This window comes from Nematolebias whitei, chromosome 6 (genome assembly GCF_014905685.2).
Source record: "Nematolebias whitei isolate Nwh7 chromosome 6, NemWhi1, whole genome shotgun sequence".
In the NCBI taxonomy this organism is placed as follows: Eukaryota; Metazoa; Chordata; class Actinopteri; order Cyprinodontiformes; family Rivulidae; genus Nematolebias; species Nematolebias whitei.
The window spans coordinates 40839124-40865391 of record NC_056503.1 but is presented as its reverse complement, the minus strand read 5'-3'; the positions used below and the strand labels follow the sequence as shown (position 1 = coordinate 40865391).

The window sequence follows — 26268 nt, the reverse complement described above, 5'->3', positions numbered from 1 at the left end:
ATCTATCTATCTATCTATCTATCTATCTATCTATCTATCTATCTATCCATCCATCCATCCATCCATCCATCCATCCATCCATCCATCCATCCATCCATCCATCCATCCATCCATCCATCTATCTATCTATCTATCTGGGGGGTGGGGGGGGTTACACCTTAGACAGTTCGTAAGTCCATCTCAGGGCCACAAAGACACAAACGATAGACGACCATTCACACACTTACTCACATGTAGAGGCAGTAAGAGTTACCACTGAACCTAATATACACGATTTTGACCTATAGGAGGAAACCGGAGTACCCGAAGAAAACCCATGTGTGCACGTTGAGAACATGCAAGCTCCTCCTACAAAGGCCAGGAGGTGGACGTCCGACCTTCTTGCTGTGAGACGACAGTGCTCCTGCACCGTTGTGTCGCCCATCTTATACAACTACCACTGTCAAAGTTTCATTCAGAAACTTTATGTTCAGCCATTCTTTATGTACAATAGCTGCCTGGTCTAGAACCAAAGAAAGGGATGGGTGTTGTTCCAGATTTAAAAGCAAAATATTCTGAGAACATCTAAATCCTAATCTGGAGTGCTGTTCCAAAAAGACAGCTGATCTGAAACAGACAGTGGACACACTGTATATAATTCCAGCCAGACATAAATATTTAGCAATAGTGCATAAAAACACAAGGATTAAGTTTAAAAATAATAATAATAATAAAAGTTTAATTGTTACTACATGCATATAAGGCTGACAGAGGTGAGAGAATATTGCTGAACAAAGAATTTCTAAAATATTAGATTAATTAAATGTTTGCGTACCACTTGACAGGCCCAAATCTGTCTTAAACAATTAGTCAGCTCTTCATCCTAAAACTAATACAACATACAGGAAATGCTTTACAAGTCTGACATATTTGTATGAAGAAAACACTGCCAGAAAAGGGCATTTTAAAATCATAATTCTGTCTTTATATTAATGAACACAAACAAAAAAAAAATGCAATTAAGATGTTGCTGGAGTTTCCAAATGACCTTACTTCAACAGTGAGGGTACAGATGGCAATAGGTCATTGCGCTCTCTAACAACCTTTGAAAAACTGCCTGTGAAATTGTCACTGATTTTGGAAGGAGAGAAGTCCTTTAAAAAGCTCCCCTTGAGGCCCTGATTGTGAATGACCTTTTTCTTTGGTGGGGAATAGCCTCAATCCCCAAACTGAGAGAGCCTTGTCTGGCCTCCCTGGTCACTAAAAGCATGCTTTAAAGTGCCAATCCTAATTATGGTTACCCGGTCTCTACGAGCAGCTGCTTGGACCTGTTCACCTCCTTAATTCTGTTCACTGAAACAAACAGTTCTTAAGAACAAATCATTCTCTAAATATAAGGGGGAGTGATTTTCATTTTTCAGGCTGTTTCTGATGTAAAATAGGAAACAAGTCTATTTTTGACCATCTGGTCCAGTTTGTTTGCTAAACTTGCCAAGGCTGAATCCTTATTAAGAGTCCAGAAACAAACTAATCCAAATGGCAGCAGCACGGCCCGCCATTTTTTTTTTTTTTTCCCGAATACTTCAGCAACACTTGTAAAAATAGATTATCGTGTTTGTGCAAGAGCTAGAACTAGCTGCTGCCGTTTAACTTCTCTTAACAACTTCTGGTAAATTCAGATTACATACCTCAGATATTAGCCAAACAACAACGACGAAAGAGAAAACTATGAAAATCAAGTAATCAGATTAAAAACAAATGGTTATTCAAGATTTCATATCTAAAATATTCTGGCCTGGCACGTCTATTATTGTCAGGAAAAGACCAATATTCATTTCCTCTTGAACACGTTCATTCATTCATTCAACCTTTATTTATTCAGGTTAGTCTCATTGAGCCACGAGGACATTATTTTGTCTTCATTTGCCCCTGAGAAAAATATGACATAAATTAGGATTATTTGTTTTGTTTAGGAACATAAAGGAGGGTTGTGGTGACGGAGCAGGGACTCAGCAACACATTCGTGGGTATTTTCTACTATTTAGAATAAGTCTTTAGAATGATAAGTCTGACTTACTGTTGTGCTTCAGTAATCAGCAGCTTTGCTGTGGTCGCCTGTTATTTTAACTCCTGACCAGTATAAACCAACTTAGCAGTTTAGTTATCTTTTAAGCTACATATTTCCAAATTTGAGTGTTAAAAATTGAGCCTGGCTTTTTCAATTAAAAAACTCATAAGCACTGTCAATATAATTGTCCAAAATAATTAATCTGGTCTCTGCCCCAGGCTCCAACCGCTGTGGTCCAATGAGACTGAGTAAACAACGTCTACAGACGCTTTCCATGATTGCTTCTGATCTCTGGGGAGAATCACGTTAATGTGCGCAAACAACTCATAAATTTTCCAAGATAATTCAAAATTTAAATAAGCATTTATTCAACTGAGTGCAATGTAAAATAAAGGAATAGCATTGCTTAAAGGAATGCATCTCGTCCTCCACCTATCTGAGTTTTAAACGAAGATCATTTCATGATTAGAGTTAGTAGAACCCGACCGATATATCGGTAGCGGCCCAATATTTTAGGCCGATATAGGCGTTTAGGGACCTATTGGTATTGGTGTTAATTATACCATTATGCGCCGATATACAGTAGTCCCTCGTTTATCACGGGGGATCTGTACCCTGAAGCCCCGCGGTAAGTGAAAAACGTGAAGTAGGAATAGTAGTACAAGTAGTATGTAGTAGTTTATTTTAGTATATATATATATATATACAGTATATATGTATAAAGGCGTTTTAAACCCTTCCCACACTCTTGCAATATTCTAAACAATGTTTCTAAACTCTAAATGCTCTAAAAGAGCACAGAATGTCATGATTTCAGCTCTGCTTCCGGCTGCACTCAGCTACTTGCAAGCGCTCTTGGCCACGCCCACTTCTCCCCTCTGTATGGAGAACAGCTGATCAGCTGCAGCAGGAAGCTTGTCCTGCAGTGTGGGCTGCACAAAGGTGCAAAAGGTGCTAAACAATTTAAAATAATTCATTTTAAATAAAAATTCCATGCCGATTGTGCGGCTCATCCATCAGTCAGCCAATTGTGTTTCTTGTCCTATCTTATTTTGAAAAACCGTGATAGAGCGAGTCCTCGATAAACGAACCACGAAGTAGCGAGAGACTACTGTAAATACTTCTAATATTCACCCCTAAAATGCTGAGGACCAGATGTAATTGTACAATGTATCCAGCAGAGGTCGCATGAAGACTACTTTCAAGTCATGGCAGTTTAAGTTTCACTTTCCGCACAGACGAAGCAGGGAACAATACTGTGTAGCGTATTTTGTTGAACAGAGCGTGGTCAGTTTATCGTAACTGATCTGTAAAATAAAATTAAAATAAAAAATCAACAATAATAAATTCTCTTCAATCCTCCAACCTGCTTGTCATTGGCTATGCAACTCTGAAGTTAGCAAGCTAAAGTTTAGATAACCTAGCGTAGGTTTCTGCCTTGTAAAACTTTATCCAAAACAATAAATCTAACGTAGACGTAAATATATATCTGTGTTAGTAACGCAATCTTTATCATCTTCAATTAAATGCATTGTTTGTCCGAAATCTTAACTTTACAGCAAAGAAGCAAATAACACTGCTGCAGTCAATACTAATTAGGCCTTCACCATACATGATTAAACAATGAACAGGGAAGGGCGTTTCTTTGTTTAATTTATATTTATGTAACACACTTGATAACTTTATGCTGAAAAGTGGAGGAAAAAAATGTGATTGCACATTAGGAAGATTGTTTAAAGAATTTGTGTTAAATCAGATTTAAAAGTAGCTGTTTACTTCGATTCTTGGGGGTGGATAAAGCTCCAAAAATTTTCAGCAAAATATAGACTTATGCTTGAAGTATAGACTTTTTTTTTTTTTTTTTTGCTTTCTAATGTCAGCTGGCTGTGACAGCCATCTCAAAAAAGTAATTAGTTATCAAGGTAAATCAAGTGATTAATTTCCAGGGCTTTTATTAGAATATGTGTGATTATAAAGCCAATTCATCTCTAATAGAAAACCTTCATATTTCACAAACAAGTTGAAACATCAAATTAGAGGATCATCATAAAATATGAAAGGTAGCAAAAGGTTGCTGTTTTAAGATAAATGGACAATTTATACAATTATACTGACGAGATGTTAAGGTTGAAAAATAAACGTGAGTAATTGATAAACTACAAAGACATCAATTCTATGTTTCTCCAATGAAGCTACTGGTTGGATGATTATGCATGAAATGCATACAGTAGAAAAACATGCAGCAAACCACTGTGACCCAGTTTAAGAGGAATTTGCAAACCGGACAGCCTGGCTCTTCTTATCCTTGCATTTTTATTTTGGGTCACACTGTCACGTCACAGAATTCACAGTGAATCAAGTTATTCAAAGACATTTACGACTTGTGTTCATTTAAAAACGATTTCACAATAAAAACTAATATTTGAGCCAATACGAGGAAGAAATATCACACACGAGACAATTCGCGTCCTTTCTTTCAGCTCTACTTCCAAGTAAATAAACAGAGACGAGAAGGTCAAAGATGCCAAGAATGATTTATAAAGTACAGTATGCTGGCAGCTCTGACATATTTTAGCTTTAAAAATATTTAATTTTAGTTAAAACTTTACCGCTCAAAGCTATAATTGCTTGTTGCTTCAGAAAAACTTTATGTTAAATTATTTTTAAAAAGCCTTCAATAAAGAATTCACAATTTTAAAAAAAAATTATTTAAATACCTATAGTTTGTCCATTAAGTCTTCATTTCTTGTTGTTTGAACTGAGTAGTTTACTCTTTAGCGCCTCAGCATTATCATTCATGTTAAGGAGAAATTACTGCCTGTGTTATAATAATAATAATAATAATTAAATTTCGGCGTTATCTTTAGGATCACTGCACTTTCATTTGTGTTTTAATGAGCCAAACGATGCTGTGGGGTGATTCCGTGCCAGCAGGTCATAAAACAAAAGATTCTGCTCATGTAGCAGGGAAATGCTGATAACCTTTAGGCTGTGCTTTTTATAGACCTCTGCTCCTTCGCTCATAGCTGAGTGCATTAAAATATATTTAAAAGTTTCTTACTCATAAGTTAACCCAAAGAAGTTGGTCTGTAGGTTGTGATATCCATTTGTTTTTCAAACTCTGTGACTTTAAGTTGTCACATGAAGAGGAGTCTTTTAAGGCAGAGGAACACAATGACGTAGTGTTGTCTTTTTCGCCTTCCCACCCCCTGCACCCTAAACCAGTACCCACTGAGAGTTCTCACCCCCTCCACACCAGCACCACCACTCCATCCTGGGCCTGGGCCAAGCTGTGGATGAATGAGAAGCTCCTAAACAGTCTACTATGCTCGTTTGATGTGGAGCACTGAGGTTTCTCTGTGCACAAGGGAGCTGCTTGCAGCCCAAAACTAAAATATATAAACTGTTTAAAAAGTATCACGTGAAAAATATGCTAAATAAAACAAAGTGTCTCACAAATTTAATATATAGCCAATAAATAGATATTGGTTACTTCAAATTTTATTTCATTATAGTTGAAGGAACTAGTCAAATCAACAATGTTGAGTCAGGTCATCTGGACGGTTTCTTTTTATTTGCTGAGATGTTTCATCCTTCATCCAAAGGACTTCATCAGTCAGTTGAGTCACAAACAAGCTGATTCCCACAAGCAGCACAATCCCACAGTGAAAAAAAAAAAAAGAAAAGCAAACTGCAAAGCACAAGCAAACTTTTATTTATTTTTTCACTATGGGAGTGTGCTGCTTGTGGGATTCAGTTTGTTTGTGGCTCCTCAGGCTGATGAATTCCTTTGGATTAAGGACAAAACGTCTCAGCAAAAAAAAGTCCAGATGACCTGACTGAACATTGTTGGATTTTTTTTACCAGGATTATTGAGCATGGACTTTATGTTTTAAACCACTTTGGCATGGCTGCCTCAGAGGAGATGATGGAGGAGAGGGCGGGCCCCAGAAACCATCTTTTTTTTTTTTTCATTTATCCTTTATTTATAAAGGTAGTCTCATTGAGTCACGAGAACTCATTTTCAAGAGAGACCTGTTTTTGGGAGCAAATGGTGGGGGTTAAGGGCCTTGCTCAGGGGCCCAGGGTGGGGCAGATGTGGGTGTTTCACCTTTTCCACCCACATTTTGATGTTGACAATTCCGGGAGTTGAACCTGCAACTTTCCGATCACAGGATCATCTTCTCTAGCCTCTGCGCCACCACTCCCCCATCTTCTTACCACCAGCAAACTTTTTTTTTTTCACTGTGGGAGTGTGCTGCTTGTGGGAATCAGTTTCTGTGTGGTTCCTCAGTCTGATGAAGTCCTTTGGATGAAGGATGAAATGTCTCAGAAAAAAAAAAAAAAACGTACAGATGACCTGACTGAACTTTGTTTGATCTGTACCTAGATCATTGAGCATGAACTTTATGAACTTGTCAAACATTTTACATCACGTGTATCAACTTTATAAACAAACTAAATCAGGCGCCGTTTAATTTTAAACCAAAAGTGACAGAATATTGTATTTAAAGAACAGAAATAAGAGCGTGGAAGCTGTTACTTCTGCTCTCCCTAGTGATGAGGTTTAGCTGCTGCCTAAGTACCATATTTGTGGAAGCAACTTTCTGCATAAGGAAGATTAGTGTTGGTTGTTTAAAGGCTCGGGGGAGAAGATTTACCATTATTACCAGTGAAAAGAGTGAAAGCCAGGCACAATTTAATACCAGCACTTGCCAAGACCAGAAAATGTTAATTGAGCCAAGCCACATACCATATGGGAGGGATGAGGATGTGTGGGGGTCATGGAGAGAATGACAGAGATTAGCTGACCTTGGAGAGTGATAGATGATTGAGAGAGATTAAGAATAGGGAGCTCCGATGGGAACTGGTGATGGAGGGAGGTGGCGCTGGCCTAATAGCCTTTATAGTTATACAACACCACTTCCATGGAGCAATAAAGTATTCAGAAGTCAAATGAATTCTGAAATGTTCTGAGGTGCTGTGAGCATTAGGTGGAACAGGAAGTCCTGGGGCATAAATTTAAAAAAGGCCATTTTTGTGATGCAATCGAAAGGAAAAAGGAAAAGCATCAGAAAGCTTTCATTCTCTTGCAGACATTAGCTCACTGTTGTAAAAGTATGTCTGAGATCAAAGGTGTATGGAGAGAGACTTGTATTTCTTACTTAAGGCTAAAGGGATGTTTTTTACTATTTTCAAAACTTTATTGGACCTGCGCCCACTGTCCACTATTTGTTGTTAAAGACAACATTTGTTTGTACGTTGGTGTGTGCCAAAAAATATTATTTTGGCAAAAGGGTGTCTTTTTGGATGGATCTGCTGTCAAAACTTATTGTCTGTGTTCTGTTCTGTCTACATGGACAGAAAAAAGACAAAGAGAGACTCAGACATTGGCTGACTAAAGTGGATTAACTAAAAAAAGAAAGAAAGAAAGAAATGATACACTTGTTTCATTTGAACAAACCTCAACTGTCCTCAAAATCTTATATAAATAAGAGAAAATCCAGTAATAAAATTTAAAAACCATGCAGAATAATCACAGCAACAAAAGTAATCTCCATGGAACCAGCACCAAACTGTATTTAAATCATGGTAAATTCTGGCAACATGCGTTTGAAAAGAGCATTATTATAAGGAAAAAATGACAACACTGTATTTGAGGTTATGAGTACTAAATCTGACACTACAGGAAATAAAAAATTGGTTTAACAACAAGTTGTGATTAAAAGTACTAAGATATTTTCTTTCAATCACCGACAAAAACACTGTTATTAAACAAATGAGCATTAATCCACATATATTCATTATAAAATCACAAACTATCCTGTTTTGTTAAGACTTAAAATGAGAAATAACATGTGGTCAGATCATAAAATCGATCATGTGCATCATGAGCAAAGATGATGTGAAAACTCTGACATGTTGACAACTTACCAAGTCTCAGGACCTGCTGCAAAGTGAGCCAGAACTCTCCCATGAAGTACACCAGTGAAAACAGTCCCTTCCTTTTCACCATGGTCAGTCCTCCAAAGTCAAATCGAACATTGAGATTAAAGTTTGTTTGTATTTTCCTCAGTGATTCATGCTGATGACTCGCCAGTTCTTGTATCCTCAGCAAAAAGCAACTGGGATCCGACCCACATCCATCCCTCACACATTGTGTTGAGGCAAACAAAACAACAACAACAACAAAAATCCACTTGCAGTTGCCACCTAATGAAAGACCACCCAGTTTTCCATATTAAGGTCCTTTAAATGTCAGTAATCTGTTGCGTCCCATATTTATTCTCTTGACATCTTATCATGTTTTCCCAGTGCACACTTGAATAGTGAACTGAAGCTGAGGAGGAGGACTGTGCGCTGTGCTGCTTCTGTCAATTATGCAAGAACACAAAAACCCTTTCTGTGAACAGCTTTCAAAATAAGAGTTGGGAAACAAGAGACCATTTTTGACATTTAAATCCAAACAAATCATATTTCAAACCATTTCTGTGCAGCTTAACACAATCAAAACACATCAAAACATTGACATTTTTGCCACAGTATAGGAACTAGTAGCATGTGTATTTTTGTATATAAACTATTTTCTTACTAAATTTTAACTTTAATGTTAATTTTAATGTGGTTGAACACAAGTTAGTGTTTGTTGATTCTTCACTTGTGTTGTTTACTTAAATATAACCAAGAAATGACTTGTAATGTGTTCACGTACGGCTTTAATCATGTGAGAATTTCCAATACAAGATAATATTTTTACATCTACTGTACTCCCAATTCAGTTCTATCGTGTGACTGCTTTTATTGTGAAATCAAATGTTCTCATTTCTGGTATTACTAGCTGTGCCTTTGGCTGATTTGACATGGCTGATCACCCCCACCACTACCATAACCACATTCAGACGCTCAATCCAGGGCACAGCCAAGCTGCTGATCTCCAAACATGGATACGTCCTGAAGATTAACTTCAAATCTGCCAACATTCGACCTCGACAACGTCTTTACTTAGCTACACTGAGGACTGATTAAATCTTTGCTCCAGTCCTGATGAAAATGCAAATTTAATCTACAAACTGGTTGGTGATGCTCCCTTGCAGATTAACTATCTCAAACTGTTTAAATGACACTGTGTTTTAAATAACTTAACTCCACTTTGTTTTCTTCCTTTAGGTTTAGAATGGTAAGTTAGAGAAGAGTTTATTTGCACAAACAAGTAACTTTTAGCCATGTCTGGTGTTTCTCGGCTGAACAATTGTGCACGTCTTTTTTGATCCATTTGAGGCACTATAAGGTATACTAGTATAGAATATCCTGAATTAGTCCTTACAAAGAGAATTTTTATCAAAACTATTTCAGATGTTGTTAAAAATCAAGATGGTCAATATAGTTCTAGTCTTTATTTCTGTGTAGTTTAATGACTAAAGTATTTTTTCCTCCATCAATCCATCATGCTTGTTCCAAAGTGGCGTCACAGGGCAGCAGCTTGAGCAAGGAGGCCCAAATATCTCACCCATCCAGTTTTTCCTAAATATTCCTACATATAGTTTTTACCTGCAAAAATGTACTAAGTAATGAAATCAGTGGCACAAACTAGTATTTTAGAGTTTACAAGGTGAAGGCAGCAATAATAAACTGTGTACAGTAGTGCCTTAAATCTTGTTCTCTGGATCCATCTAGTGGTAAAAAAAAGAAACATGCCAAAAACATGCTTCTGACTTGGCATTTCTAAAAGTTTGATGTGTGATAAGATGGTTTTGTCATGCAGTAATCATCCATCCAACCCATTTTCTTTACCCAGTTCTTTCCGTGTCATGGAGGAGCTGGTGTCCATGTCCAGCTATCACTGTGCGAGGAGCCGGGTACACCCTGGACAGTCCATCACAGGACCACTTAGAGACAAATAAGACATAATATTCACACCCACACTAAGGAGCAATTTAGAGTTACTAAATAAACTAACGTATGTTTTTGGGCAGGAACTAAAGTACCCTGAGAAATCGCACATGTGCACCAAGACTGGGAGGCAAACCTGCAACCCTCCTGCTGTGATGACATCATTAGCTTCTGCTCTGCCACACCACCCTGCAATAATAATCATAACGGAAAATAATATAGCATAGGTTACAGCGAGGGGGGGGTCAAAATCAAGACAGCAATCCAAGATTTTTGGCTTGTCTGTTTATTTTGTTTCATTTATTTAATATGTGGTTTTTATTCAAACTCTTAAAGTATCACCTTTTTTTTTTATTATTATTACCCCTATTCTAAGGGAAAAGACAGCAAACAAAAGATATGGAAAAAATAATGCAAACCTAAATTTACTCATCAAAGTTCTTTTTTTTATTATAGATAAAACTACAAACTAAAAAACATTGATAACAAAAAGAAATTGTAAAAGCAATATATTGATATGATGTTAAATAACACTATACTATACAAATAAAGCATTAATAAGATAGTCGGTGAAAATCAATCGGTTTATCAAACCAATGATATGGTCACTCATAACACATGTGAAACACAATAAAATAAAATACAGTGATATGCAAAATCTATGACAACGATGTCATTTTCCACATTCCGGAGAAGTACCAGGGTTTCATGAAAAAACAAACAAAAAAAAACTACTCATCATTATTTCCACTAACAACAGATATTTTGTTTGTACCGAACACATCCCATATAATCTACAAGATGCAAAAAAGGTTAAATGTATCTTTAACAGTAATTTAATCTTAAAGCTTGTTGTGACTGAACAAAATAAACTTAATGTTTGTATGGGAAATGGTAAATGGACTATATATATATATATATATATATATATATATATATATATATATAGACACTCAAAGTGCTGTACATTACAATCAGTGCCCTCATTTAACCATTCATACAGCGCTCTACTGTACCTTTACAAAGAATAATCTTTATAATAATCACATTCATACAGAGCTGGGACACACGTCGGAGGCAATGAGGGGTTCAGTGTCTCGCCCAGCGACACTTCATGTGACTGCTGGTGGAACTGAATTGCAAGTTGGAGACCAGTTCCAAAACTTGAACTTCCTTCAGATGTACATCCCTCTGCTGCTCCCGCTGTAAGACTCTGGATGCTTTAATGAATCTTCATATGTTACAAAAATGGGAGTTTGTGGGTTGGGATGAAAACCAGACTGGTAGGATGCAGTGGGATTTCCAGTGTACGCTGTTGGATATGGAGTGGTGTTTTGGGTCATGTACAGCGAGTTGCCTGGAGTGTATATGCTCCCAGCGTGGTTAGAGCTCCTGACTGACGAATGATGGGCAAGGTTGCCTTGATAGATCAAAGACGCATTGTCCGGAGGACCAGTGCTGTAAATAATGGACGGATTGATCGGGGCTGCATTGCTTGTCATTACATATGGAACGTTTTGCAGCGGCATTACAAGTTGTTGTCCAGCGAAGTTATTGTTCTGTGGAAGATTCCGGTGCCCAGTTGACTGGATGCTGGGAACACTTGAAATGGGATGATAACTTGTCAGACCTGGTCCGCTGGATGTTGGTTTGTAGTTAAGTAATTTAAGAGGATGATAAACATCCAGATAGCCTTTGTCTTTGGGCATGCGTCGGCAGAGAAACAACAACGCTGAAGCAAACAGAAGAGCACCAGTCACCCAACCAATATAGAGAGCCTCTCCCAGCTCTCTCCTCTGGGCATCAATCAGCAAAGGATTGTAAAAATCTCTTATGATGACATGACCAGTCCACGATACAGGTATAAAGACACAGATACAGGCCAATAACTGCATAGCTCCTGCAACCAAGAGGATAATTGTTTTGGGCCATTTGTTACCTTGAAAGCAGGATATGCATTTCAGTCCTGCTAAAGCCACCAAGAGCCCCAAGCCCGACAAGGCCACAGAACAGCACATCAGACCCCTGGCAGCCTGCAGCTCAGGAGGCAGGTACAACAGGGAGTCATACACCTTGCACTGCATCCTGATGTTGGCCTGTCTGAAGCAGTTCATCCACAAGCCTTCCCAGCGAGTTTCCATCACAACAATGTTCTCTCCGATGAACGCCGTCACCTTCCACATGGGCATGCCAGTCGTAGCTGCCGCACCGATCAACCCCATCACGCCAACGCACATTGCAGCGATCTCAGAAACCCCTTGAATCATTGTTCGGTATCCAAAAGTTCTGTGACCAAGTTCCGAAATTATGTTAGTTCTCTTTCAGGAAAAAAATAAAATAAAATCCTGATCCTTAGCAAGTTTCAAAGAAAACTTGAATTAGTTCTGTGTCCAGTGCGATGAAGAGCTCCTCTCTGAGTTTGTTGGCTGTCAGAAGCAGTTTGTTATGGGAAATATTTGTTTCCCAGCTCCTGGTTGGCTCAGAGGTGCTCTGGTAAAGAGGACGTCTGCTTGTTTTGTGTTTATGGTTCGTCAGGGAATGGCGGTATTTCATCTGACATCACATTCTTCAGCAGTAAACACAAAAGGCAAGTTTATATCAGATGAAAAACTCAGAGCTCCACGTTTCTTTCCCTCTTTTTTTTTTAATCAATAGTTTTTATTTTCTGTAACTATATAAGATATAAAAGAAAGACAGTAATCTACACAGGCTATGATTGCAAAGCTCCTACAGTTTTCTGCATTTTCCACATGGGAGCAGAGATGAGCTTTTAACTGACAGGAGAGAGTTCACGTCACACAAAGTGCGCTGCATTTAATAAATGATGCCAGCTGGAAATGTTTATAATAATAACCTTTTTTTTATTTTGGTCAGTACACATTACATATTGTTGTTTTTGATGAAACGTTAACTTTTACAATTAAACAGATACATTTATTCTTATTCAACAAAGACAACAGTTACATCATTATGCTTTTCCGCAATGAAAAAAAACTAAAAGCTACATGTGCATAGAGTTGTTTTTTTTTTTTTTACTTTTTTTTTTTTTAAGATTATTGCATTTATTTAGAATTTGTAAAAAAAAAAAAAAAGTTAGGTCACATAAACTAATTTACTTCATTTTATTGTTGTTAAACATATGGATCAGGAATTAAAACGTAAATTTAATATTTAGGTCTTAACTCTTTGCATTTTAATTCAAAACAACTTGCAAATGTGGATCACATGATCCTGCGAGTTCCTGGAGTCTGTGAGGAGTAAACGTTCGGTCCACACCCGTAGCAAGCGAAGCAAAGTATGCTCTTTGTTTTGTTGTTGCAAGTTTTTAATCAGGCACTTCTGGCTCTAGCATAAACCATGACTCACAAATTAAACTTCATACAATTACCTGTAATGGTTGGTGTGAGTTTTAAATGCAGATATCTGAGGTAATCTAATACATTTAGTCTTATGAACAAGAAACTGAAATGTTTGAATCTAATGGATTCCAGGCACATGTTTAAGAAAACAGTTAACTTAAAAAAAAACAACACTGTCTTTAGAATTATAGTAAACACTTGCACCAAAAGTACCGAGAGTGAAAAATGCATGATAGATGTAGACAATACACACATTTACAACATTAATTCTTCCAAGTATAAACTCTGATTAGCATAGACGTTTTACTTTCTCATCATAGTACAGAATAAAATGTGATTGTTGTCATCTCATTCTGTTTACCTTTTAATCATAGGTTGGGATGAAGATATCTGAATATTGATATTAACAAAATAAAAGTACATTTTTTTTTAAAAAGTGCCATTTTTAAACTGTCTAAGCTATTTACTCTTATAAATATGAATGGTGAACTTGCAGTCCGGTGACAATACAAACGGAAAATGTGAAACTTTTTTTGCATATGATGACAATTATTGACAGTTTTTATAGATAAGCGACTCCGCCACTGCGAACAGAAGGGTATCTGGAGGGGTAGCTGTAAGCAATCGATGGATGTCTTGACAGGACTGGATGAGGTTCTGATCGAGGAATCAGCACCAGCTGTTGAGGCTGGAGAGGCTGTGGATGCTGAAAAGGCTGCGGGGTATAAACACTGTAGTCTGAATTTTTGGAGTACATGTACCTCTCCGGTTCTTTGTCTTCATTCTGTATATTGCAACAGGTAAACACGCATCCTCCAGCAAACAAGAAAGCAGAGGCCACCCAGCCGATGTAGAGAGCTTCTCCAAGCTCCCTGCGCTGGGCATCAATCAGCAGGGGGTTGTAGAAGTCCCTGATGATGACATGACCAGTCCAGGACACAGGAATGAGGACGCAGATGCAGGCCATTAGAATCAAGCATCCTGCAATAATCAGAACCACTCGCTTAGCTCGGTCATTGTTCACAATGCATGATGTGCACTGCATCCCGATCAAACTGACGAGCAACCCGATGCCTCCCAGAGCCACAGAGGCGCACATCAATCCTCTCGCTGCCTGCAGATCAGGCGAGAGGGCCAGGAGAGAGTCATAGACCTTACACTGCATCCTTATGTTGGCTTGCCGGAAGCAGTTCATCCACAAACCCTCATAGCGAATCTCCATGACGATGATATTCTCTCCAATGAAAGCTGTGACTCGCCACATCGGCATGCCGGTGCTTGCAGCTGCCCCAATCAGTCCAATCAGCGACAGTACAAGAGCCACTATCTCCAGTGCTGATTTGGCCATCCTGTCTTCATTTACTCGTCCGAGCTCAAAGGAACAGCGGTGGTTCAATTCAGTGTAGCTGTGGCTTGAAGCAAAGGGTTTCTCTTCTGCAGTGGTTTTTCATCCAGGTGAAAAGGGAGCAGGTTAATGTTTACCTGTGCAGCCTCTTCCCTGTGGATATTACAACGTTATGGGAAGGGGTGGGAATTTCAACCAGTTGCTAGGAAACTTAATCCTCTAGAGTTTTGTTTCCCTCTGCAAACCAACCCCAGGTGCTTCTGTTAACCACCACTTTGTTTATTCAGAGGTGTCAATTTACATTCTCAGATCCCAGTTTACTAGGAAGCTTTAAGAAAGGAAAGCATTTCTGCTGTAAAATATTAACATCACATTTTTAGACACATATTAACATTTTACTTGTAAATCCTTCAGATTGTTTAGATGTCAATCATTTATTTGGCTCACTCCTTTTTACTTCAAGTTTTAAATTATTCACTAGTTTTGTATTTGTGGTACAAGGTAAAATGACTGTTATAGAAATATTAATGCTCATTTCACAAAGTAGCATCCAAATGAATTTATTGAAGAACTATTTGTGGAAATGTTTGTGAAGCATTCACACAAACAGTTTTTGTGTGAATGCTTCATAAACACATTAAGTGGTTCATTTTTATTCCGTACATTTTTGACGCATTTCTCGTCCCGCAGTTTTGAAGATGTTTCAGCAAATCATAAATCTAAATGCTCAGCTGTTTCAATCCTGCTATTACTTTTGGTATTGGTGCAACTTTAGCTTTTGAAATATTTAGCCTTTTCTGCAATGTTTTTCTCATAGAAAATGAATTGAGCTCATTTTACATCCTTCAAATCTTCAGATGTGTTTACAAACTTTTACTGCTCCTTTCACATTTTGTTCTGGTTCAGCTTCTTTCAGCTTCCTTGTGCAAATAAAAACAAAACAAAAAAAACAGCTATTTTAAGCTAATTTCAACAATTTTTATTTTTCAGCTGTTTTGTGCTCCTTTAACATTTTTGTGCTTCTTCTAACTTCTTTCTACTAATTTCAACTTGTTATGCTCCTTTCAGCTTATTTCTGCAAGTTTCTGCTTTTTCAACTATTTCAGCTGTTTTTAGGCTAATTTAGATTTTTGTTTTCAGCTTATTCCACTTTTTTTTTTTGCTCTCATTCAAACTTTTTTTAGCCTAATTCATCAAAAATGTGCTCTCTCTACTTCCTTCTTGTAATTTCAACTTCTTTCTTATTTTAGCTACTTTTCTGCTTTTTTTTGTTGTTGCAAATTTCAACTTTTTTCAGATAATTTACACTTTTTGTGCTAATGTCTGCTTCTTTTAGCCCAATTGGGCAAACGTGTTCTTTCAGCTTTTTTCTGCTAGCTTAAGCATGTTTTATCTTTCCAGCTACCATTTTAAAAAAGTTTTAGCTAATTTCAGCTGTTTTCAGATGAATTTGCACAATAATCCTTAGCATCCAGTGCTTCAACAACGTCATTAAGAACCTTCAGTGAAGCAGTGGTTGTGCTGTGTTGTTTCCTGAAACCAGATTGATGTGGAGGTAAGATGTTAAATGAGTCCAGGTAATTTTTGATTTGAGAGTTTATCAGTTTTTCTAGAACCTTGGCTAAAATGCAGTTTAGAGATTGGTCGATAGTTGTTCAGTGATGTGGGGTCACCTCCCTTCAGTAAAGGAAGAACAAAGGCTGTTTTCCAAGTGTCTGGGATGGAGTTTTGTCTTATGGAGAGATTGAAGATGTGGGTCACAGGGACTGTGATGATATGAGCAGCCAGCCTTAAGAAATAAGGTGGAAGTTCATCTGGACCTGCAGATTTTTTAGGATCAAGATCTTTTAACAGTTTATTGACCTCACTGACTGAGAATGGAGAATGTGATTAACTGAGGATTGACTTGTAGGAGGGATTTGGTTTGTAGAAGTTTGATTAATAAGTGAAGTGGCTGATTTTCTGTTAGTAACTGTGTCAAATAAAGAACTAGAAGCAACAAAATGTTTGTTGAGACAGTTCAGGATCTCGTGCTTATTTGACACAGGAACAGAGTTAACGAGAAGTTGTGATGGGAGGTCAGAAGATTGGGGGGTGCCTGAAAGAGATTTGATGGTTTTCCAGAATCTGTTGGGGTCATTTAGATTTTTGGAGGTCTGAGATAAGAAATAGTTGCATTTTGCAGCTTTGACAGCAGTTGTACATTTATTCCTCATCTGTCGAAAACTCAACCAATCAGTGTCTGAGCCAGATTTTCTCGCTGCGGCCCAAAGATGATCTCTCCTGTGCAGGAGGTCAGCGAGCTCTGGAGTAAACCAGGGGCTGTCTCGTCCCTTTATTCTGAACTGATGAAAAGGAGCATGTTTGTTCACAAAATAAATGAAACTATTGTGAAAATAGTTCCAATATGTGTTCTTTCTTCTGCTATAATTTAGGCTTGAATTGATGGAGGCAATGAATATAAATCTTTTGTTACTTTTAATATTAAATTTGTCGAGATCTTTTGCGTCGGTTTTTATTTAAAATTGGAAGTTGCAGCTTTGGCTGCAATAGGCTTTTGTGTGACTTTATGGGTGACGATGGTTTTACTGGTTTCACCAGTTTAGTCACATTTCAGGTAACAAGAGTGCAGATAACATAACTTCCACCTGAGGGAAGTTTGGTGGAGTTTTGATAGAAACTTTAAAATCTCAAACAAACATAGGTTTTTTTTTTGTTTTTTGTTTTTTTTTCCAGACGAAAAATATTGAAACTCAAAAAAAAAAAGATCTCAAACCTCTTATCACTTATTTTTATTTGAAACACCAAATGAGATCACATTTTGGTGAGTGTTTTTGAAAAAGTACGTCCATTCATTACAAATGTTTAAAAGTAAACAGAAATCATCTAGTGGTTTGGATAGGTTTAATGTACAGTACAATGTTGTGCAAAATATGTGGTCAAAAGACAAACATCAAAAGTATTTTTAAAGTCAGGGTCACAATTACCGTACATGCTTTTGTATCGTTAAAGGTTGAAAATATGCACTTGTATAATGAAAAAAAAAAAGGACAATGGGAAATCAACACAGTTCCTCATGATTAAAACACAAACATATTCAGCATGTCTGTCTCAACAAAACACTTGGCCCTCTTTAAGAAAGCAATAAAACATCAAGCCTTTTCTAATCATCGCCTGATGGTGTCAGTTACTTGAGTCTTCTTATCATCTGAGCCTAAACTTGGCAGGTTTAAAAATCAAGTCCAAACAGTTGCCTAGTATTGAGTTGGTGTGTATGCTACAGATCCTGGTGGAGGTTCAGAGTACGGAGGTTGATAGGTGTATCCTGGTTGATAGGTGTATCCTGGTTGATAGGTGTGCGGCTGGTATGTGTTAGGAGGTTGGTAGAGGCTTCCATTAGTATATATGACTCTCTCATCTGAAATCTGGGTGCGAGGAGCATGGCGGCACAGGAGAATAATTCCAGCTGCAAAAAGCAGACCAGAAGTCATCCAACCGATGTACAGAGCCTCTCCGAGCTCTCTGCGCTGGGCGTCGATCAGAAGTGGGTTGTAGAAGTCCCTGATGATAACATGGCCAGTCCAGGACACAGGGATCAAGGTGGTAACGCATCCCATGAGAAAGAGGCAGCCTCCAGTCACGAGAACAATGTGCTTTGTCCGAGGACGACGGTCAACGACTTTGGTGCACTTCATGCCCACTGCCGTTACAATGAGTGCAAAGGACGTCAGAGCCACAGAGCTGCACATCAGTCCCCTAGAAGCTTGGAGTTCTGGTGGCAGATACAGCAGGGAATCGTACACTTTGCACTGCATCCGAATGTTGGCTTGTCTGAAGCAGTTCATCCACAAACCTTCCCAGCGGGTCTCCATCACAATGATGTTTTCTTGAATGAAAGCTGTTACCTTCCACATAGGCAAGCCTGTCACTGCTGCCACTCCGATCAGTCCAATGAAGCCGATGATAAGAGCCACAACCTCGCACCAAATTGCATTTTTACGTTTTTCTTTCTCAATTTTCTTTTTTTCTTCATACACAGAGTCTTGGTAGTCTGTGTAGTAGGTCTGAGGTTGCCTTCCGTCATAGGTCTGAGGTTGCCTTCCGTCATAGTAAGATTCAGCATAAGACATTGGTGGCTTGGTATAGCCACTGTAAGCTGTGTACGTGGCCATCCTTACCAACACAGAGAGCCGAAGATGTGCTGTTCGGCTGCACTCCTACAGCTTGAGAAACAAGTCTGAAGAAAAGAACAAGCAAAGAAACTTAAACACCCACAAAAATATGCTAATGATTCAAAACCTGTTTTGGCTTCCACATCCTCTCTGCATGTGACAGTACTGGTTAGTCTGCTCTACTGCTTTCAGAAAAATGTGGCTAAACCAAGGAGTGCTGATTGTTTTGTATGTAAATTAAATGGTTACTATTATCAGACAGACCTTTGGATTTGGAACTAAACCACCTTTTTAATCAAAAATACATAAAATTACTAAATAACGTCACAGCTGTTTCTTTAATATAGCTACTATCTTAACTGCAGAATGGTATTTTTTTTTCTATCAAGTAAAGAATTGAATGTGTTTTAGACAAACAACAGGATAGAAAAACAATATTGTCTGTCATAAATGGATCTATCTTAGCGTAAGAATGAACTGAATGGCTAATTTTTGGTACATAGTATTTTTAAACACAAATACATGTCTAAAAATGTATTTTTAGGCACAAAATGCAGGTAGTGCATCTGTTGTTTACAAGCTGAGAGCTGATGCTCACAGCTTATGTCTGAAGTAAGTTGATCAGTAGGTGTTAAAAGCAGAAACTGGAGGAGGATTGGGTTTTTTGTCAGTAATTCTCACTGTGTTGCTGCCGTACTGAAGTGTTTCTAACATCTTCATCATGACAGCTGCGTGTAGTTGCATATAATAAGTTAACAACATTACATTTTATTGTTTGGCACTAAATTTTATTTGTGAAAACAAACAGCAAAAAAACAAAAAAAAAACAATAGAGGTGTCTGGAGTACTTTGTTGAGTTGGTTTATTATAAATTAGTTTGGGCACTGTAGAATTATATAAGCAGCCTTTTGTGCAAAAAAAATATCATTCTGCAATAGTCAGTTTATTAACAATATGTTGTTAATTGTAAAAATATACACAGTAAATTTATTTGATTGATGTGAATAGTTTGTACAATGATACCAGAACAAAATCACAGAAATAAAGCAAAAAAAATCAAATGTCAGGGCCAAACCGAAGATATGTTGCCTCCATGTAAAAACACTGACATCATCAATAAATAAATACATATTGTGCACATACTATAATAACTAACTATAATAATTTGGATTAATGTTTACAGACTGAACCTGATGAACATCTGAGAAATGAGACATTCTTATTACAAATAGTACAGGAGTCAGTAAAATAGTTGTTACAAGAGTATTACCCGGATTAGCTTGTGATTAACTTATGCAGCATCTTTGGGTTTTCAGAGACAATCGCTGGTAACACGGAACAGTTATTTAAACATATTCTTTCTGCTTGTGCAGGCTGGATTCTGTTTTCGGATGGTAGACAGTGTCCTGTTTTGGAACGTTCTTTTCTTCCATAAGATAGGCTTGATTGTAGAGCTGTTCCTCCTCCGGTCTACGTTTGTCGTATCTGACCAGGAGGATGATTCCAGTGGTCAGCAAAATGCCAGAAGTTGCCCAGCCGATATAGAGAGCCCGTCCAAGCTCACGTTTTTGAGCTTCATGAACTACTACGTTATAGAACTGGCTGATAATTGAATGTCCCACCCAACTAACGGGGATGAGTGTGGTCAAAAAGGAGACCAGATACAAACTTCCCGCTATGGCCAGAGTCATATTTTTGCTTCTCATATTGTCACCACACCAGTTGGTCCTCTTGATCCCCAAAACTGTGACAACCAAAGAGACGAAAACCAGGACTACTGAAGCACACATGAGGCCCCTGGCAGCTTGCAGCTCTGCAGGGAGAATCAGCAGTGAGTCGTAGACCTTACACTGCATGTTGATGTCAATCTGCCTGTAGCAAGTCATCCACAGGCCTTCCCAGAGTTCCTCCATAACAATGAGGTTGGCCCCAATGAAAGCGGACACCTTCCAGGTGGGAAGTGCAGTGACAGTAATTGTCCCACACAGGCCTATGAATCCCAGGACCAGAGCCAATACTTCCAGCTTTGCTTTCATGGCTTGAAGAAAGAAGAACAGTCTCGCCTTGCGTTGTCTCTTTTCGTCAAGTGCAGACACTGCCCAGCCTGCCCGTTCCGTTTCGTACATAGATCTAAATATAAGAATGTGCTGCAATGCATGTAATGCCATCCTACTGGTTTGGAAGACCAATCTTTATTAAAACAGTGCTTTTGGTACAAGCCAAGGAAACTGCACTGCATTTTTCTTCCATCTATCTCTAAAAAACAATAGGGCATCACACACCTGTCATCACTGCTTGTCATGCCTAACACATAATGTAGTTTCACTTATTACAAACTGACTGACATACCATGTGCAAGTGTTGTTAGTTGTAATCTAGGGTCCTTAAATGTCCTGGGATTTTCTGTATTACTTTATACCATACCATACCATACCATACCGTACCATACCATACCACTTTATTTATAAAACACTTAGAAACAGCAACATGGCCAACCAACGTGCTGTACATCAAAAACATACAAGCAAAGAATACCTAGATATATAATTAATATATTTTATACCTAGACTGATCATGAGATGACTGCTAAAGATTATGTGACATACTGTATTTTTTAACCACTAACAGCTGTAATTCTTGTTAAAAGAACAGAAGATAAAGGAATTGGATTTACTTTTTTTGTGAACTAAATTATCTTACAATTTCACTTTGACTTTAAAAGGTGTGGTCATCTTACATCACACTCCAAAGCTTTGTTTTGTCACAGCACGACATGATTCCACCCCCCCCCCCCCCAGCAACAATATTTTGAATATATTTTTATCATTTGTTTTTTAACAAATATGCTAATGTCTATTTTGTCAAGATGTGTTGTGACCATTTGGTGTTTTATCATCTACTATTGATTCAATGTACTAAAACCCAATATTTCTTGCTCCATTCACCCTCTGTTAAAATGTCTCGACGACATAAAGGCATGGATGGCTTCAAATTTTTTACGTTTTAACCATCAGAAAACTGAAGTTATTGTGTTTAGACCCAGCTCTACTGCAGTCTCTGTTCCTGTAAACCTGGACTCTCTTGAACCATACCTTAAGCAGTCCGTTACAAATTTCGGGATGGTTTTAGACACTGATTTTAAGTTTAATACAGTAAACTGATTAACTGTTTTGCAGAAAATCATTCCAGTTAATGCAGATAGCTCACTTAAGTCCGTGTTGACCAGATCTGACCTTGAAAAAATAGTCCATGCCTTCATTATGATCTGACTTGATTACTGTAACACACTTTATGTCGAGGTCAGTCAGGTCTCCCTTTCACATCTCCAGCTCGTCCAGAATGCTGCAGCTCGACTCTTAACAGAAATTCATAGGTTTGAGCATATTTCACCAGTTTTATCCTCCCTTCACTGGCTCTCTGTATGTCACAGAATAAATTTTAAAATTCTCGTGCTAACCTTTAAGTGCCTAAATGTCCTTGCACCCTCATTTCTCTCTAGTCTACTTCAACCATTTCTCGGGTGCTGAGATCATCTGATCATCTGCTTTTGGTTGTACCAAAAACCATGAAGCTCAGAGGAGATCGGGCCTTTTCAGTCATTCCCCCTTTGGAACAATCTGCACGTGAACAAACAATATTAGACAGACCACTTCACTTCCATGCATCCATCCATCCATTATCTTTTACCCGCTTCTTCCATTTTGGGTCATGGGGGTCGCCGGAGCCCATGTCTAGTGATCACTGTGCGAGGGGCGGGGTATACACTGGACAGGTCGCAAGTCCATCACAGGGATCCATCCATTCATCCATTATCTTTACCCACTTCTTCCTTTTTGGGTCATGGGGGTCACTTCATGGTGCCCGTATCCAGCTATTACTATGCAGGGGACGGGGTATCCCTGGGCGGGTCGTAAGTCCATCCCAGGGACATATAGAGACAAATGAGACAAACAACCATTCACTCTCTCACTCACACCTAGGGACTATTTAGAGTTACCAATCAGCCTAACATGCATGTTTTTGGTCTGTGGGAGGAAACCAGAGTACCCGGAGAAAACCCACGCATGCACGAAGAGAACATGCAAACCCCATCCAGAAAGGCCCCTGGACCAGGATTTGAACCAGGGACCTGCTCGCTGAGAGGCAGCAGCTTTACCAGTTACCACTTCACTTCCTGTTTTTAAATCTCTTTTAAAAACACATCCTTTAGACTTTTAACCCATTGTGAGTTGTTTTAGTATTTTATTGTTTTTTTATTGGGGAGTGGTGGTGCAGAGGTTAAAAGATGGGCCTGTGAGCAGAAAGTTGCAGGTTCAACTCCCTGTACCATCAACATCAGAATGTGGGTGGAAAAGGTGGAACACCCACACCTCCCTCCACCCTCACTCGCCCCACTCTGGGCCCCTGAGCAACCCCCACCATCTGCTCCCTAAACAGGTCTCTCTTGAAAACAAGTTCTCATGGCTCAATGAGACTATTTGTATAAATAAAGGGTAAATAAAATTGTTTTGTTTTTATTTTAATGCTTTTAATTAATTTTTGTATTTTATTTGCATTACTGCCATTGGCGGCACGGTGGCTCAGTTGGTAGAGCTGCTGCCTTTCAGTGAGCAGGTTACCCTGGTTCAAATCCTGGTCCGGGGGCCTTTCTGGATGGAGTTTGCATGTTCACTCCATGCATGCGTGGGTTTTCTCCGTGTACTCCAGTTTCCTCCCACAGACCAAAAACATGCATGTTAGTCTGATTGGTAACTCTAAATAGTCCCTAGGTGTGAGTGAGAGAGTGAATGATTGCTTGTCTTGTTTGTCTCTATATGTCCCTGGGATGGACTTACGACCTGCCCAGGGATACCCCGCCCCCTGCACAGTAATAGCTGGATACGGGCACCATGAAGTGACCCCCATGACCCAAAAAGGAATAAGCAGGTAAAGATAATGGATGGCTTACTGCCATTGTTTTTTATTGCTCAGCACTTTGGGAACAGCTGCTATTTTTAAATGTGCTTTATAAATAAATTTAATTTTTTCTTCACAAGTCATTAAGACTGATTTTTAGACACTTAGAAGAGCTGTGTACTTTTAAAACAGACTGTCATGCACTTTTATGGTTTCAGACGTTTATCTTCAGAATGTATCGTCAGTAGTTGAGGAAGAATCTAGATGCAGTCATCTCACATTCTGAAACTGCCCGGCTAGATGACGCCACCAGTGAGAGTCCTGAAGCACTTCCACCATCCTAAACCTGAGCCTTTAAATCCAAGCATTATTAATTGGTCTTCAAAGTAGATAACCTCCCACAAATAAGATCCTTAAACAAGTTTCAAGTATGGTCTGACTTCAAAACAACGGCTGCTTTCAGAGTAGGTCAGAACAGCCACTCCTGCAATGCAACACCTTACTGATCAACAGGTTTCTGGGAAGAAGGAGTGAAAACAAACATAAAGGGCAGCTCGGAGAGAGAAGGATGTACCAGAGGTCATAAAACAGGAACAGAAACTGAAAAACCTGTAGAGCAGGGTTTTGGTGACTGATACTGTCGTCACATTTCGAGCTGCTTTGAATGAATACAGATAAGCAACAAAGGTGAAGCTTCTAACAGTTGTGTCTTAAACTTATTTTAGTTGCTGAAATTGAACTGGGTTTGTTGTAAACTTCAATTTTATAAAACTGAAATCATATTATAATAACTAAATACAAAGTCTTAGTATTAGTGTAAAATAAATACAGGAAATGTGTGGTAGACTCAATGCGCCACCTGCTGTCTGCAAATATAATTACATGTTCACATCTTTTTAAATGTTGACTTGCAACAAATTCTAATAATATACTTTTAGTTTTGTTGCCGACTGGAATGTCTAATAATCTTTAAAGCACATAAAATAAAATGGTCTTCAGTGCTGTAATGCTTTTGGTAAGAGGTGATAAGTGATTTTAAAGTGAAGATGTTACAAAAAAAAAATTGTATTAAACTGATCTGAAATACATTTTCCCTTCATCTGAAGGGGAAAACACTGTTAGTGTTGCACAGTAATGATGTGAATTAAACAGAGTCTCGACTACTAAAGATGAGCTAATAATAGGGCCTGAAGCAACTGTTTTTAATTTAAAGGGCATGTTCAGCTGGGTGAAGCCTGGGGCCTTTCTGGGTGGAGTTTGGTGTTCACTCTGTCCCTGAAACCAGTACTTGTCACCTTGCACTCAACTTCTTAAATAAAGTTATATATTTTATTCAGCTTCTTTAAATCATATTACACTTCTCAAGACAAAAAGCTGCCCAGTGCAGTGAAACACTATTCAGTATGTCAGATAGTCTCTGGAAGTTTTGTTTACTAGTACAAACATGTCATTTTTAATGGATGTATTTTAAACACAAAATTAACTACACAAATATATGAATATTAGATAAATATGAACATCTCATGTCCAATCAATCAATCAATGTATTCACTGGATTCAACAAATCAGTTTACAAACACATTTTTTGGCAACACTTACTAGTGAAGAGTGAGCAGGAAGAAGCTAATCTTGTATAGACCCGCCCCCTTTCTCAATAATTACAAAAATTTAAATTTTAGATCTATAGACATTATAATAGAATCATCTATTTTTCTGTTACCAAAAATCATGAATTTTGTTTTATTCCAGTTCATAGATAATTGGTTGTATTTGAACCACTCATTAAGTTTAGACATGTTGACAAAAGGTACTATATACTGGCATTAATGGTCTTTATATTTAAGTATTTTGACATAACAGTGTTTAAATCACCTGCACTTTACCTCTCAATGACTATGATGAAATTTAAAAGATAAAAATAGTGTTAATTAAAATAAATCACTCAAAGAAAGTAATGAGAGGAAAAAGGTCACCTTTAATTCAGGGAAGAAAAGGGTTTTCAGCGATTTATTGCAGAGTTGTTTTTTTGTTTTGTTATATTTTTCTTCCAGTTTTAGTCATTTATAACCATGCATAAGGTCACATTTTGTCCTTAATGTTCAATTATTTATTCTTCAGTCTATGAATCTCTTTTCAGTGTTTTGTTGTTGTCATATTTTTCAAGTGAAAGAACCAGATGTGGTGGCACAGTGGATAGAGCTGCTGCTTCTTAGCAAGATGGTCGCCGGATCACCGGGACATTTCTGGGTGGAGTTTGCATGTTCTCTCCGTGCATGCGTGGGTTTCCTCCCACAGACCAAAAACATGCATGTTAGGCTGAATGGTAACTCTAAATTAGGTGTGAGTGAGCGAGTGAATGGTTGTTTGTCTCATTTGTCTCTACGTGTCCCTGTGATGGACTGGATACCAGTCCAGGGTGTCCCCCACCTCTCCCACAGTGACCCCCTTGACCCAAAAAGGAAGAAGTGAGTAAGAGGACTGGATAGGGACTCAGTTGTTTACATAAAAACTACATATTGCAAACATTTATTTATATATGTTCTGTGATAAATACATTCC

The 26268-nt window shown here is 38.2% G+C and overlaps 5 protein-coding genes across 5 annotated transcripts in view; all 5 read right to left on the bottom strand.

Annotated features, from left to right (window-relative positions):
* LOC119410721 (glutamate receptor ionotropic, kainate 1) overlaps positions 1 to 8410 on the bottom strand; it is a 29725-nt gene extending 21315 nt beyond the window's left edge. The window contains exon 1 of the mRNA XM_037677618.1: positions 7982 to 8410. Coding sequence (XP_037533546.1) covers positions 7982 to 8063 — 82 coding nt within the window. The 5' untranslated portion in view covers positions 8064 to 8410. The remainder of the gene's footprint in view (positions 1 to 7981) is intronic.
* Positions 8411 to 11112: 2702 nt separating this feature from the next.
* LOC119411354 (claudin-3-like) lies at positions 11113 to 12346 on the bottom strand. Its single transcript, XM_037678296.1, has one exon. The coding sequence runs from the start codon at positions 12202 to 12204 to the stop codon at positions 11113 to 11115; it is 1092 nt and encodes a 363-aa protein (XP_037534224.1). The 5' UTR covers positions 12205 to 12346.
* A 691-nt stretch (positions 12347 to 13037) lies between these two features.
* Positions 13038 to 14807, bottom strand: cldn8.1 (claudin 8.1). The gene has a single exon (XM_037678295.1). It carries the CDS (start codon positions 14642 to 14644, stop codon positions 13859 to 13861), a length of 786 nt encoding a protein of 261 aa, XP_037534223.1. The 5' UTR covers positions 14645 to 14807; the 3' UTR covers positions 13038 to 13858.
* A 2615-nt stretch (positions 14808 to 17422) lies between these two features.
* On the bottom strand, positions 17423 to 18879 carry cldn8.2 (claudin 8.2). Its single transcript, XM_037678294.1, has one exon. The coding sequence runs from the start codon at positions 18811 to 18813 to the stop codon at positions 17896 to 17898; it is 918 nt and encodes a 305-aa protein (XP_037534222.1). The 5' UTR covers positions 18814 to 18879; the 3' UTR covers positions 17423 to 17895.
* A 1280-nt stretch (positions 18880 to 20159) lies between these two features.
* On the bottom strand, positions 20160 to 20849 carry LOC119411351 (claudin-8-like). Its single transcript, XM_037678292.1, has one exon. It carries the CDS (start codon positions 20847 to 20849, stop codon positions 20160 to 20162), a length of 690 nt encoding a protein of 229 aa, XP_037534220.1.
* Positions 20850 to 26268: the final 5419 nt, after the last annotated feature.